The sequence below is a fragment of the Engystomops pustulosus genome, chromosome 5 (genome assembly GCF_040894005.1).
Source record: "Engystomops pustulosus chromosome 5, aEngPut4.maternal, whole genome shotgun sequence".
Classification (NCBI taxonomy): Eukaryota; Metazoa; Chordata; class Amphibia; order Anura; family Leptodactylidae; genus Engystomops; species Engystomops pustulosus.
The window spans coordinates 176,704,347-176,716,797 of record NC_092415.1 but is presented as its reverse complement, the minus strand read 5'-3'; the positions used below and the strand labels follow the sequence as shown (position 1 = coordinate 176,716,797).

The window sequence follows — 12,451 nt, the reverse complement described above, 5'->3', positions numbered from 1 at the left end:
ACACACCCCTTTAGGTGCACATTTTTTTTGGTCTTGTCAGACGAAAACACAAAAGCGCGACACAAAACTGGTGCAGACACTTTATAAATACATGTGCAAGTAGTTTGTATGTTCTTTTCAGTGCAAAGTCAGACAGAAAGCTGGCGCAAAGACTGTAATAAGTCTGGCTCATTGGGGGTCATTTACTAAGGGCCCGATTCGCGTTTTGACGACGTGTTACCCGAATATTTCCGATTTGCGCCGATTGTACCTAAATTGCCCCGGGATTTTGGCGCACGCGATTGGATTGTGGCGCATCGGCGCCGGCATGCGCGCGACGGAAATCGGGGGGCGTGGCCGAACAAAAACCCGACGTATTCGAAAAAACCACCGCATTTAAGAACGGAAAATGTGACGCTCGGGACGCACTTACCTTCACTCAGCCCGAGCCGGTGAACTCTGGCGCGTTCAGATGCTTTTCAGCGCAGCAGCGCCACCTGGTGGACGGCGGAGGATCTGCCTTATTAAATCCCGGCCGGACCCGAATACAGCGCAGAGAACGCGCCGCTGGATCGCGATTAGACCGGGTAAGTAAATCTGCCCCATTGTCTTATACCAGGCCTGATAAAGTGGCTTAAAGGAAACCTACCAGTTAGAATGGCAGGGGTAAGCAGTAGGTACCGAGCACCATGTCAGGGTGAGCTGGTGCCGGTACTTACTTTCGTTAGTGTTATTAACCGCTGTATCACGGTTTTAACACTTTTTAAACTTTAGAGCAGAAGAGGCTTCAGCGCTGCGCGCGACTGTGCACGCGCAACGTCTCCGGCATTTCCTATGTAGGAGCGAGCACGAAGCGCCGAAGCCTCTTCTGCTCTAAAGTTTACAGCGGTTAATAACACTAACGAAAGTAAGTACCGGCACCAGCTCTATTTAACCTCTAGAACCACAAGTCTACATACAAATAAAGAGTTAATAGTTTGGCTGAAGGGGAGTTTGTCCTTCTAGTAACACAAAAACACTTTATTTGTGCCAGGTGACAGTATGGCCGGGATCCAGGACATTAAGGCTGCTGTTTGCTTCTACCAGAACAAAGTCCAGGAATTTGATGTGAGCAGAACTGCATCCTAATAGCACCATTAATACAACAACCCCTTATCTGTACACAACATGCTTGTTTACTACGTGTTATATCCACTTTCTGCATCACTACCATACATTGGGGAACATGTATTATTGTATCTGCGCCTAAAAAATGCCGGGATCTTTCATTTTTTTGGGAGCTGAATTGTTGTGAATCATTTATAATGAGTTTGCGCTAGAAAGAACCTGATGTTTCCGACTATCCCGACTCCTCCGTAATTTTTTGGCGCAAGTGGGTGTGGCCTAACTTATCCGTCACATTTATGTGTATTTTGTCAGCATATTTAGGCACAATTTTTGGCGCATGATAGACTGGGGAAAAAATGGTCAAAGGGCAAAATTAAGGCGCAGTCCATGTAAGATTTTGGCGCACATCTCATTGATGTCAGCATTTATGGCGCACCACTGATTATTACCGTCTACCCATTATTTAATTACTGCCGTGCGCCACTTTAAAACATCAGGCTGTGCTTTCCGGAAACTGATCTCCGATGCCGACAGTTGTGCTTGCGCCAGAATTAGTAAATCCCCCCCATGGTCTAAGATGGCAAATGTTGGGATAACCATTCATACAGGGAGCCGGGCAGTTCCTGGGTCACATGAACTAAACTTATGACCCAGTAGATGAAATGTTCTGGGGATCTTTCTGCTACACTATGGTCCAGTGCACCCTGCCTGGTTTTGGAGGGGAGATCAAGGCCCTGTGAATCATGGGGGAGTGGGAGGCACGGGAAAGAGGGGATACATGTAAACTTGTGGCCATGCTTGTGGTTGGTTGGCGGCAGGGCCGGCTCTAGGTTTTAGTGGGCCCCTGGGCGACAGAGCCCTAGTGGGCCCCTTTATGGGCCGCCCTTCAGTAGTCACACTGCCCCCCCTCCCCCGCGTGGATACATCCCCCCCCTCCTGTATACACACTGCTACCCTCTCCCCATGTGTACACACTGCTACCCTCTCCCCCTGTATACACACTGCCCCCTCTCCCCCTGTATACACACTGCCCCCTCTCCCCCTGTATACACACTGCCCCCTCTCCCCCTGTATACACACTGCCCCCTCTCCCCCTGTATACACACTGCCCCCCTTCCTCCTGTATACACACTGCCCCCCCTCCTGTATACACACTGCCCCCTCTCCCCCTGTATACACACTGCCCCCCTTCCTCCTGTATACACACTGCCCCCCCTCCTGTATACACACTGCCCCCCCTCCTGTATACACACTGCCCCCTCCTCCTGTATACACACTGCCCCTCCTCCTGTATACACACTGCCCCCTCCTCCCCCTGTATACACACTGCCCCCCTCCTGTATACACACTTCCCCCCTCCTGTATACACACAGCCCCCCCTCCTCCTGTATACACACTGCCCCCCCTCCTGTATACACACAGCCCCCCCTCCTCCTCCTGTATACATACTGCCCCCCTCCTCCTCCTGTATACACACAGCCCCCCTCCTCCTGTATACACACTGCCCCCCCCTCCTCCTCCTGTATACACACAGCCCCCCCCTCCTGTATACACACAGCCCCCCCTCCTCCTGTATACACACTGCCCCCCTCCTCCTCCTGTATACACACTGCCCCCCTCCTCCTGAATACACACTGCCCCCCCTCCTGTATACACACAGCCCCCCTCCTCCTTCTCCTGTATACACACAGCCCCCCTCCTCCTCCTGTATACACACTGCCCCCCCCTCCTCCTCCTGTATACACACAGCCCCCCTCCTGTATACACACAGCCCCCCTCCTCCTGTATACACACTGCCCCCCCTCCTCCTCCTGTATACACACTGCCCCCCTCCTCCTGTATACACACTGCCCCCCCTCCTGTATACACACAGCCCCCCTCCTCCTTCTCCTGTATACACACAGCCCCCCCCTCCTCCTGTATACACACTGCCCCCCCTCATCCTCCTGTATACACACAGCCCCCCCTCCTCCTCCTCCTGTATACACACTGCCCCCCTCCTCCTCCTGTATACACACAGCCCCCCTCCTCCTGTATACACACAGCCCCCCCTCCTCCTCCTGTATACACACTGCCCCCCTCCTGTATACACACAGCCCCCCCTCCTCCTGTATACACACTGCCCCCCTCCTCCTCCTGTATACACACTGCCCCCCTCCTCCTGTATACACACTGCCCCCCCTCCTGTATACACACAGTCCCCCTCCTCCTTCTCCTGTATACACACTGCCCCCCCTCCTGTATACACACCGCCCCCCTCCTCCTCCTGTATACACACTGCCCCCCCTCCTGTATACAAACAGCCCCCTCCTCCTCCTGTATACACACTGCCCTCCCCCTGTATACACATAGCCCCCCCCCCTGTCTACCCTTTCACCTTACTGATGCAGCTCTCTCTGTGTGGTCACTGCTTTCCCCGGCAGGTCATGTGACCATGACGTCATCGCAGGTCCTTCAGCCTCCGATGCAGCAGCTCCTGCCGGGGAAAGCAGTGACTGCAAACATTCTCATAGCGATCTGTGTCCGGAAGACACAGATCGCTATGAGAGACGCCCGACACTGCTACAATTGATCTGGGGGCCCGAGTGGGCCCCTCCAGTACCCTGGGGCCCCGGCACTTGCCCGGGTTAGCCGGGTGCTGGCGCCGGGCCTGGTTGGCGGGGTCACCAATATTATAGACCTGTGGATTAGTTATTACAATTTTATAACTTGAAAACCACTTTCTATAATGGGAAAATGGCTTAAATCACTTGAGTTTATTGGTCCAGACCCCAACCCAATAAAAGAAACACAATGGGGCACATTTACTAAGGGCCCAAACGCCGCACTTTCGTTGGGTTTCGCGATTATTTCTGTTTTTCCCTGGATTGCTGCGGGTTTTTGGCGCACGCGATCGGATTGTGGCGCACTGGCGCCGGCTTGCATGCGACAGAAATCGGGGGCGGGCCGTCGGACAACCCGACGGATTCGGACAAACCATGGAATTTAAAAAAGGAATTGTGTCGCAAGATCAAGAACTCACATGCACCGGGAAGAAGAAGGTGAACTCCGGCGGACATCAGCGAGGTTAGTGAATCGCGTCAAACCCGAATCCTCATCGGACAACGCATCGCGGGATCGCGGCGGGACCGGGTAAGTAAATGTGCCGCAATGTATTCCATACAATATATAGGATACATAAGTAGAGTGCAAAGTTAGTTATTCAATAAACCAGTGTCACCAAGTTACTGTCACCATAGCCTTATAGGGGGATATTTATAATATCATATGATATGATATGCCCGCTGCTGCGTTTTTGCATCAGGATACATCGAGAGGCTTCCGCCTCATGATGTATCAGCAGGCTGCTACGCAGCGTTTATTCTACGCCAGGCAGACACATGTGAAAAGTCGCCGGCAGCAGTGAGTGGGCCGGCGTGGGGACAGTAACGCCCCGTGTCGGCCCACTCCAGGCCGCCCATGCTCTCCCTTCACGCCCCAATGGTGTGAAGGTGGTGGATTAGGGCATATAATCGCAAGTGCTAGCAATAAGCTGACATGGCGCAGAGGTCCTGATAGATATCCCCATAGACTGTAAGCTCTTGTGAGCAGGGCCCTCATTCCTACGGTTTCATCTGACACTGTTATTGCTCTGTAATGTCTTATTTTGTGTTTATAAGTACCCCATGATCTGCGCTGAGGAATATGAACGGCGCTATTTAAATATTATTATTATTATAGTGGCAGCAAAATATGTTAATAACCATAAGTTCCATGATAAAAAAAGTATTTGCTTGACCGTACAACTACAGCAATACAAATGTATCCACTTGTTACCACTTACAGCTTAAAAAACATTCAACTGAGAGCTGGGACCTCTTAAAGGGACCTGTCACCACATTTTTCACAAATACAGCTAGTGGCAGTTTCCTATAGAGCCCCTTTATTTAGCTGAAAAGTGTTCCCTCAGATTCCCATATTTTTAACTTATTATGTAATTTTACCTGGATGTCTATAGCGAATCAAAGTGGGCGTGGCCTCCTTGTGCTTAATCCAGCAGCTCCTCCCCATGCTTTCTCCTCATGCAGCAGTAAACTGTACACCAAGCATCTATCTCATGAAATCAGAGCAAATCATATAACATGATATCACAGCAGCCTGTCTGGAGAAGACTAGAAGTCCATAAGGGCATGCTGTGATTTTTTATGTGGCCAGATATGTGCATGGGGTACAGTTTGCCAATGTTAAGAGGCTAAAGTACCTGTGATGATGTCAACCTGGTCACATGACTTTAGGCAATGTCCCTCAACTCACTCTAAAGATCCCTAGATACCAGGCAAGTTTATAACTCTGATTTTATGGTTATCTGCGGGAAACTATTTTAAGCTAAAAGAAGGGTGTCAGATAGTTACTAGGGCTCTATATGAACCTGTTATCTATATAGAGGTTATTTTGCAGGGGGAGGAGATGAGCTGTGACATCATCTATTGTCAATAGTGATGTAATGATGGGTCAGTGTTGTCTCTATAGAGGACATTGTACAGGGAGAGGGAGGAGATAAGCTGTGACATCATCTATTGTCAGTGCTGATGTAATGATGGGTCAGTATGATCTATATAGAGGTCATTGTACAGGGAGGAGGTAAGCTGTGACATCACCTATTGTCAGTAGTGATGTAATGATGGGTCAGTGTTATCTATATAGAGGTCATTGCACAGGAAGGGGAGGAGATAAGCTGTGACATAATCTATTGTCAGTAGTGATGTAATGGTGGGTAAGTGTTATCTATATAGAGATCACTGTACAGGGAGGGGGAGGGGATAAGCTGTGACATCATCTATTGTCAGTAGTGATGTAATGATGGGTCAGTGTTATCTATATAGAGGTCATTGTACAGGGAGGGAGAGGAGATAAGCTGTGACATCATCTATTGTCAGTAGTGATGTAATGATGGGTCAGTGTTATCTATATAGAGGTCATTGTACAGAGAGGGGGAGGAGATAAGCTGTGACATCTATTGTCAGTAGTGATGTAATGATGGGTCAGTGTTATTTATATAGAAGACATTGTACAGGGAGGGGGAGGAGATAAGCTGTGACATCATCTATTGTCAGTAGTGATGTAATGATGGGTCAGTGTTATCTATATAGAGATCATTGTACAGGGAGGAGGGGGAGGAGATAAGCTGTGACATCATCTATTGTCAGTAGTAATGTAATGATGGGTCAGTGTTATCTATATAGAGGTCATTGTACAGGGAGGAGGTAAGCTGTGACATCACCTATTGTCAGTAGTGATGTAATGATGGGTCAGTGTTATCTTTATAGAGGTCATTGTACAGGGAGGAGGAGATAAGATGTGACATCATCTATTGTCAGTAGTGATGTAATGATCGGTCAGTGTTATCTTTATAGAGGTCATTGTACAGGGAGGAGGAGATAAGATGTGACATCATCTATTGTCAGTAGTGATGTAATGATCGGTCAGTGTTATCTTTATAGAGGTCATTGTACAGGGAGGGGGAGGAGATAAGCTGTGACATCATCTATTGTCAGTAGTGATGTAATGATGGGTCAGTGCTATCTATATAGAGGTCATTGTACAGGAGAGGGAGGAGATAATCTATGACATCATCTATCGTCAGTAGTGATGTAATGATGGGTCAGTGTTATCTATATGGAGATCATTGTACAGGGAGGGGGAGGGGATAAGCTGTGACATCATCTATTGTCAGTAGTGATGTAATGATGGGCCAGTGCTATCTATATAGAGGTCATTGTACAGGGAGAGGGAGGAGATAATCTATGACATCATCTATTGTCAGTAGTGATGTAATGATGAAATTCTATTGTAATCCTCAGTCAGTGATAAGGTGACTGCTGAAAAGAAACCCCCTATACAGTGGAAAAGAGTCAGTGAATTATTTGAGAATGTTGAAAATTACACCATGTACTACTTTTAAATTAATATAGAATATGACATGGCAAATAAAAATGCAAAAATAAAAAATTGGTAATTTCTTTGGCACATTCCCATGAAATGGCCTGCACTATAGAAGAAAAGTTCAGAAAGAGTTGATGTCAGTGTTTTCCTTCAAGTCAAAACTTGTATTACCTTAGATAACTAATAATTGTTCTTCAAGATACACAGGGAAGTACGATAGAAGTTTTAGTCATCAATGGTTGTGTTATTTTTACCATTATCACATACATCATGTTCCCACATGATACAAAGTATGAACACAGTTGTGGCTTATGTGATGCTGTAAACACAAGTACAAGAACCTTGCAACACAAGTCCGTCCAGGATTATGGATCTTACGTATTTCTGCTGAGTCTTTTGACCAAAATATGTTTATGGAATAATATCATTCATGAGTTGTTATGCTGAATGGAATAGTACTCAGTGTATTTCCTAACACTATGTAAGTGACATGAATAACATGTACGTAATGTGCTGAGATGTTGTACTGTGCTATATGCGGCCCTTGTGGTCAGGGTTGTAGTAGGATGGGTGGATGCACTAATAGTAGTATTAGATTTCTGTGTATATACAGAAAGAGCCTGCTGAGTATTTGGATGGGGTGCGCAATGCTGGGAGCGTATGTAGGGCACGGCAATGTAAAGAAAATCTACCATCAAAATCCGTCATGATAAACCAGGGACACTTACTCATAGATCCAGGGAGCTTCAGGCTCCTCAAGATGTGTGGAGCAACAGGCTGAGCTGCCTCTTTCATGTCTATGAAGCTACAGGAGATTGCCAAGCGCCGTACTCAGCTATCTCTGCCAGTTCCATAGAGATGAACGGGGCAGCCGGTCATGCGCTGCCGGTTGCTCCGCTCATCTAGGGGAGAGACAAGGGGACCGACAGTGGTAAATCAGACCCCAGTGGACCCCATGTTCTCGTGATCTGTGGGGTTCTCATCACTAAGACATCCACCGATCAGCAAGTTCGATCCTATCCTGTGGATAGGACCTAACTTATTTTGTGGTAAAAACACCTTTAACTCATTGATCTGGGACCGTATTCTCTTCATGCAGAGTGTTTGATGAATTTTGCCATGTTAGATCATAGAGGGACACCCATTGGCTGCAAATAATGTTTTCTATTATGAGTGTGTCCTAATTTATAACGGAACCAAATACTTTAAGTCTATAGGCTAATGCATGTGTACAATTTTTTGCTTTGGATCATCTGTTGGTGAGTAAATCTGTTGGTGAGTAAAAAATGAAGGATGAAGATACTCAGACATCCTCCTTGTGACATCACACTGAAATCTGTCACAACTTCAGATATCCAGACCACAGTTGGATAGCACCAGAACCGGAAACTGATCACTGATCAAACATGAAAGAAGTCAATCTTTGTTTTGTTTGGCTAATATAATTTTTTTCTCTTTCATAGGACCTCAGTTCCTTTGCTATGCCCTTTCTGGATGGAGATTTGGACAATTCAGATAAAAATGTCCCCCGCAAGGTATATGATCCACAACAAAACCTTCATCTGTATGATTAGCTCTAAGGAATAATAATGCATACACAACACTTTAGGCCTCAGTTCAGACTTATAGATTGACCATTGCACATTTACACATAGGGGTAGATTTATAGTTCCTGTACTTTAGAATTCTGGCTTGAAACAGTAGCATAATAGGAAATTTGCTATTTTTGGGCAAAAGTTTTGTGACTTTTTCTATGCACATATCAGCCTGAATGTTTATAGGCACTTGTCCCACAAAAACGTGTCCTCGACCAGCAACCTCAGTGGAAAATTAACAATGTTATAGCTTTTACAACTTACAAATGGCTTATCCTGACCTGTTATATCACTATATTATTTTTTTTATTTTATTTTTTGTTTAGGCAGAGGAACCAAGCAGTACCGGGAGCCCTTCAAAAAGCTTTTTCCCAAGAGCTCTCCAAAACAGACCATCTAGTCCACTATCTGCTCCAGTAAAATCAAAATACAGCCCTGGATCCCCAAAAACTGTGTTTCCGTTTCCACATCAGGAGTCCCCTCCTCGCTCACCTCGACGGATGAGCTTTAGTGGAATATTTAGATCCTCTTCCAAAGACTCTACATCCTCCAACCAATCTACCTCACCCGGGGGCATTAAATTCTTTACCCGATCAAGAAAAGGTAAGAGGGAAAAGTGCTCCTCAACATTTTTTTAAAACTTTGGCGCAAATGATAAATGCTGTTGATCTGTTTTAAGGGAACTTGTCAGGTTGACTATGGCGTATGAGGAGCATTTTACGGAACATTTGTATGAGATGGGCAGTTGTTTGAAGCCCTAACGAAACTTCTTCGATGCGTTAGGTGAGGGGAGGTTGTTTTTCTTCTGGGGCCTAGAAGTTCATGTATCAAGAGATATTCAAGAAGGCAATGATACAAAATGACCATGTGCTATGCCAAAATACACAATCTTTATTGAAAATTAACATCACATAAATATTATACACCAAACCAAGAGTCATTAAAAACATTTAAAAAGGATGCAAAAATCCTCTGTACAAAACCCAAGGGAGGGTAGGACCCATGATAAGGCCCACCAAAAACAACACCTCCCTACCCAGCCCAAACCCTAAGCCTGTCAAATACCAGAGATGTTACAAAGCAAAAGGGTAACCAAAGAATATATATCTATAAAGTAATAGCGTAAGTATATAAGGCAAAAATAGATGTAATTACCAGGCAGGCCAGACAAGAGGGTGAGGGGCTGGGGGAGCCCCACGTGTATCCCCCCAGGGTACCCCTGAGGAAGCCACCGTGAGTGGCGATACGCATGGGGCTCCCCCAGCCCCTCACCCTCTTGTCTGGCCTGCCTGGTAATTACATCTATTTTTGCCTTATATACTTACGCTATTACTTTATAGATATATATTCTTTGGTTACCCTTTTGCTTTGTAACATCTCTGGTATTTGACAGGCTTAGAGTTTGGGGCTGGGTAGGGAGGTGTTGTTTTTGGTGGGCCTTATCATGGGTCCTACCCTCCCTTGGGTTTTGTACAGAGGATTTTTGCATCCTTTTTAAATGTTTTTAATGACTCTTGGTTTGGTGTATAATATTTATGTGATGTTAATTTTCAATAAAGATTGTGTATTTTGGCATAGCACATGGTCATTTTGTATCATTGTTTAGTTAGTTTTTCATGTGCCCAGTTTTCTACCAATTTGTGTTGTTCCTCCTTATTGATTCTCTTTCATATTCAAGAAGGCAGACTTGTGTATAAAAATAAGTAGTTCTATAGATGTAGTTCCCTGATTTATGTTTGAGTTTGTTCCATAGGAGGAGGTTCCTAGTAACAAGAGCACATGGTGCATAAATAGAACAAACATTTTGGAGGTCTTTGATGGAGCCGCCAATAAAAGATGCCAGGGCTAGTAACTTTTGCAACCCGGATGTTTTCTTTAGCTTCTGCTTGGTCAGCAACTCTGTCCTGGGAGAAAACTAAAACATATAGCTAAAACCTAATACCTTCTTCAATGGGATGAAATTGGGAATGTTCATACAGCACATTCCTGTCAGCCTATTTATACCCTGAGGATGAAAACAGCCCCTCATGTAGACTATAGAGTGCTATAGGAAAGCCACCATGTAGTGTTTTATTTTATCAGAACTGCTGTCACACAAAACCATTATAAAATATAATCTATATCATTACAGCAGTATCCTGAATGATATTTAGGTTGTTTTTCCTGGAAAACACACAAACTATAAACTCTTTGAATAACTTCTCAAACTACTAGAGGCAAAACTGGGCCCAGGCTCTAACAATTTATAATGGGGCCCAAAGATATAGCAATGGTCAGTTGGAATTGAATAGAGCAGTCACAGTTGTCCATTTCTTATAGGTTGATTTACAAATATCATTATATTAGAACTTATCAGAAGTATAAAAAAAAAAATTATTGGAAAGGTCAGTAGAGGTCTAAGGGCTAGCCATCAGGGGTGCTACTTAGGGAGGTTTAGAGAGTCACACCTGGGCCTTGTAGTTTTTGGGGCCATAATTTGTCCCATATTAGGAGACTAGTAGTCTAAATGATAAATTATAACTATGGGACCCTGGTATATATTTTGCAGTAGGGGTACAGCAGCTTCCTTTTTTTGTTCCTTTTTTTGCTGTCCGAAAGGGATGATCTTATTAGTTTTGGTTTGTGACATTCATGGTTCAGTATGAATAGGTTCTTCAGAATCACATAATTTGGCGGGTCAAAGGAACCTCCGTCTATAATGACTAAATGATGATGGAGGATCTGTCACATGTTTTAGAGACACGTTGATCCTAAAAGGGTTGTCTTTTTAATTTGACTGCCGTGGTACTGGTTTCACAAGCCACAGCCATTGCCCACTGCAGGATATAAGACAAACAAGTCGTCCAAATCGGACGTATATACCCAATTGTCACTAAAACATAACTTTTAATAGTCTTTATTTTAAAAAAGTACAGAAAAAAGTGGGAGAAGGTGCAATTTCATCCAACACACTGGGGGTCATTTACTAAGGGCCCGATTCGCGTTTTCTCGACGTGTTACCCGAATATTTCCGATTTGCGCCGATTGTACCTAAATTGCCCCGGGTTTTTGGCGCACGCGATCGGAATTTGGCGCATCGGCGCCGGTATGCACGCGACGGAAATCGGGGGGCGTGGCCGAACGAAAACCCTACGTATCCGAAAAACCCGCCGCATTTAAAAAGAAAATTGTGTCGTGAAAATTTCACTCACCTTCATCCTGGATAGGCCGGTGTATTTCGAGGCATTACAGCGGACTTCAGCGCAGCAGCGCCACCTGGTGGACGGCGGAGGAACTGCTTTGATGAATCCCAGCCGGACCCGAATCCAGTGCAGAGAACGCGCCGCTGGATCGCGAACAGACCGGGTAAGTAAATCTGCCCCACTGTGATTAAAATTACAGACAGTGATTTGTCAAAGCTTTCATTGTATGATGGGTCGGAAGACAACCTATGTAAGTGTTGACAATGTGTGTTGTTCACATACTCTGAGTTTATTTAAAATTTTCACTATGATCTCATTAGTGAATAGGGCTCTAGAGGGCATATATATCTGTCCTTGTTGGGAAGCCTCCCTAGAGTATGAGTGGGGGAACGCAAGTCCTCCCTACTTATAGGCAGATGTCACCCACACGTTGCCCTCACACTTAGAGAATTGCTGCGGTTCTGCCTCACTTATCCCTATTTCTATATTCTGGTGAGTATTCTGTTAAGTCTACACTACATAGGTTTTCAATTCATATCCCTCTTTCGCTTTGCAATCTCACTGCTGATCTAAAATTCCTAACGATATAACCCCCCACTGCAGGATAGGCATAGAATTTGTAGTACACATAATACAAATCAATGACTAACCATGAAATGCATGGAT

At 45.3% G+C, this 12,451-nt stretch overlaps 1 protein-coding gene across 3 annotated transcripts in view; it reads left to right on the top strand.

Annotated features, from left to right (window-relative positions):
* Positions 1–12,451, top strand: part of PRKAG2 (protein kinase AMP-activated non-catalytic subunit gamma 2) — a 187,671-nt gene that overhangs the window by 70,350 nt on the left and 104,870 nt on the right. For all 3 annotated transcript variants that reach the window (XM_072153900.1, XM_072153902.1, XM_072153903.1), the window contains exons 2-3: positions 8,472–8,543; positions 8,930–9,206. In XM_072153900.1, the coding sequence (XP_072010001.1) occupies positions 8,472–8,543; positions 8,930–9,206 (349 nt within the window). The remainder of the gene's footprint in view (positions 1–8,471; positions 8,544–8,929; positions 9,207–12,451) is intronic.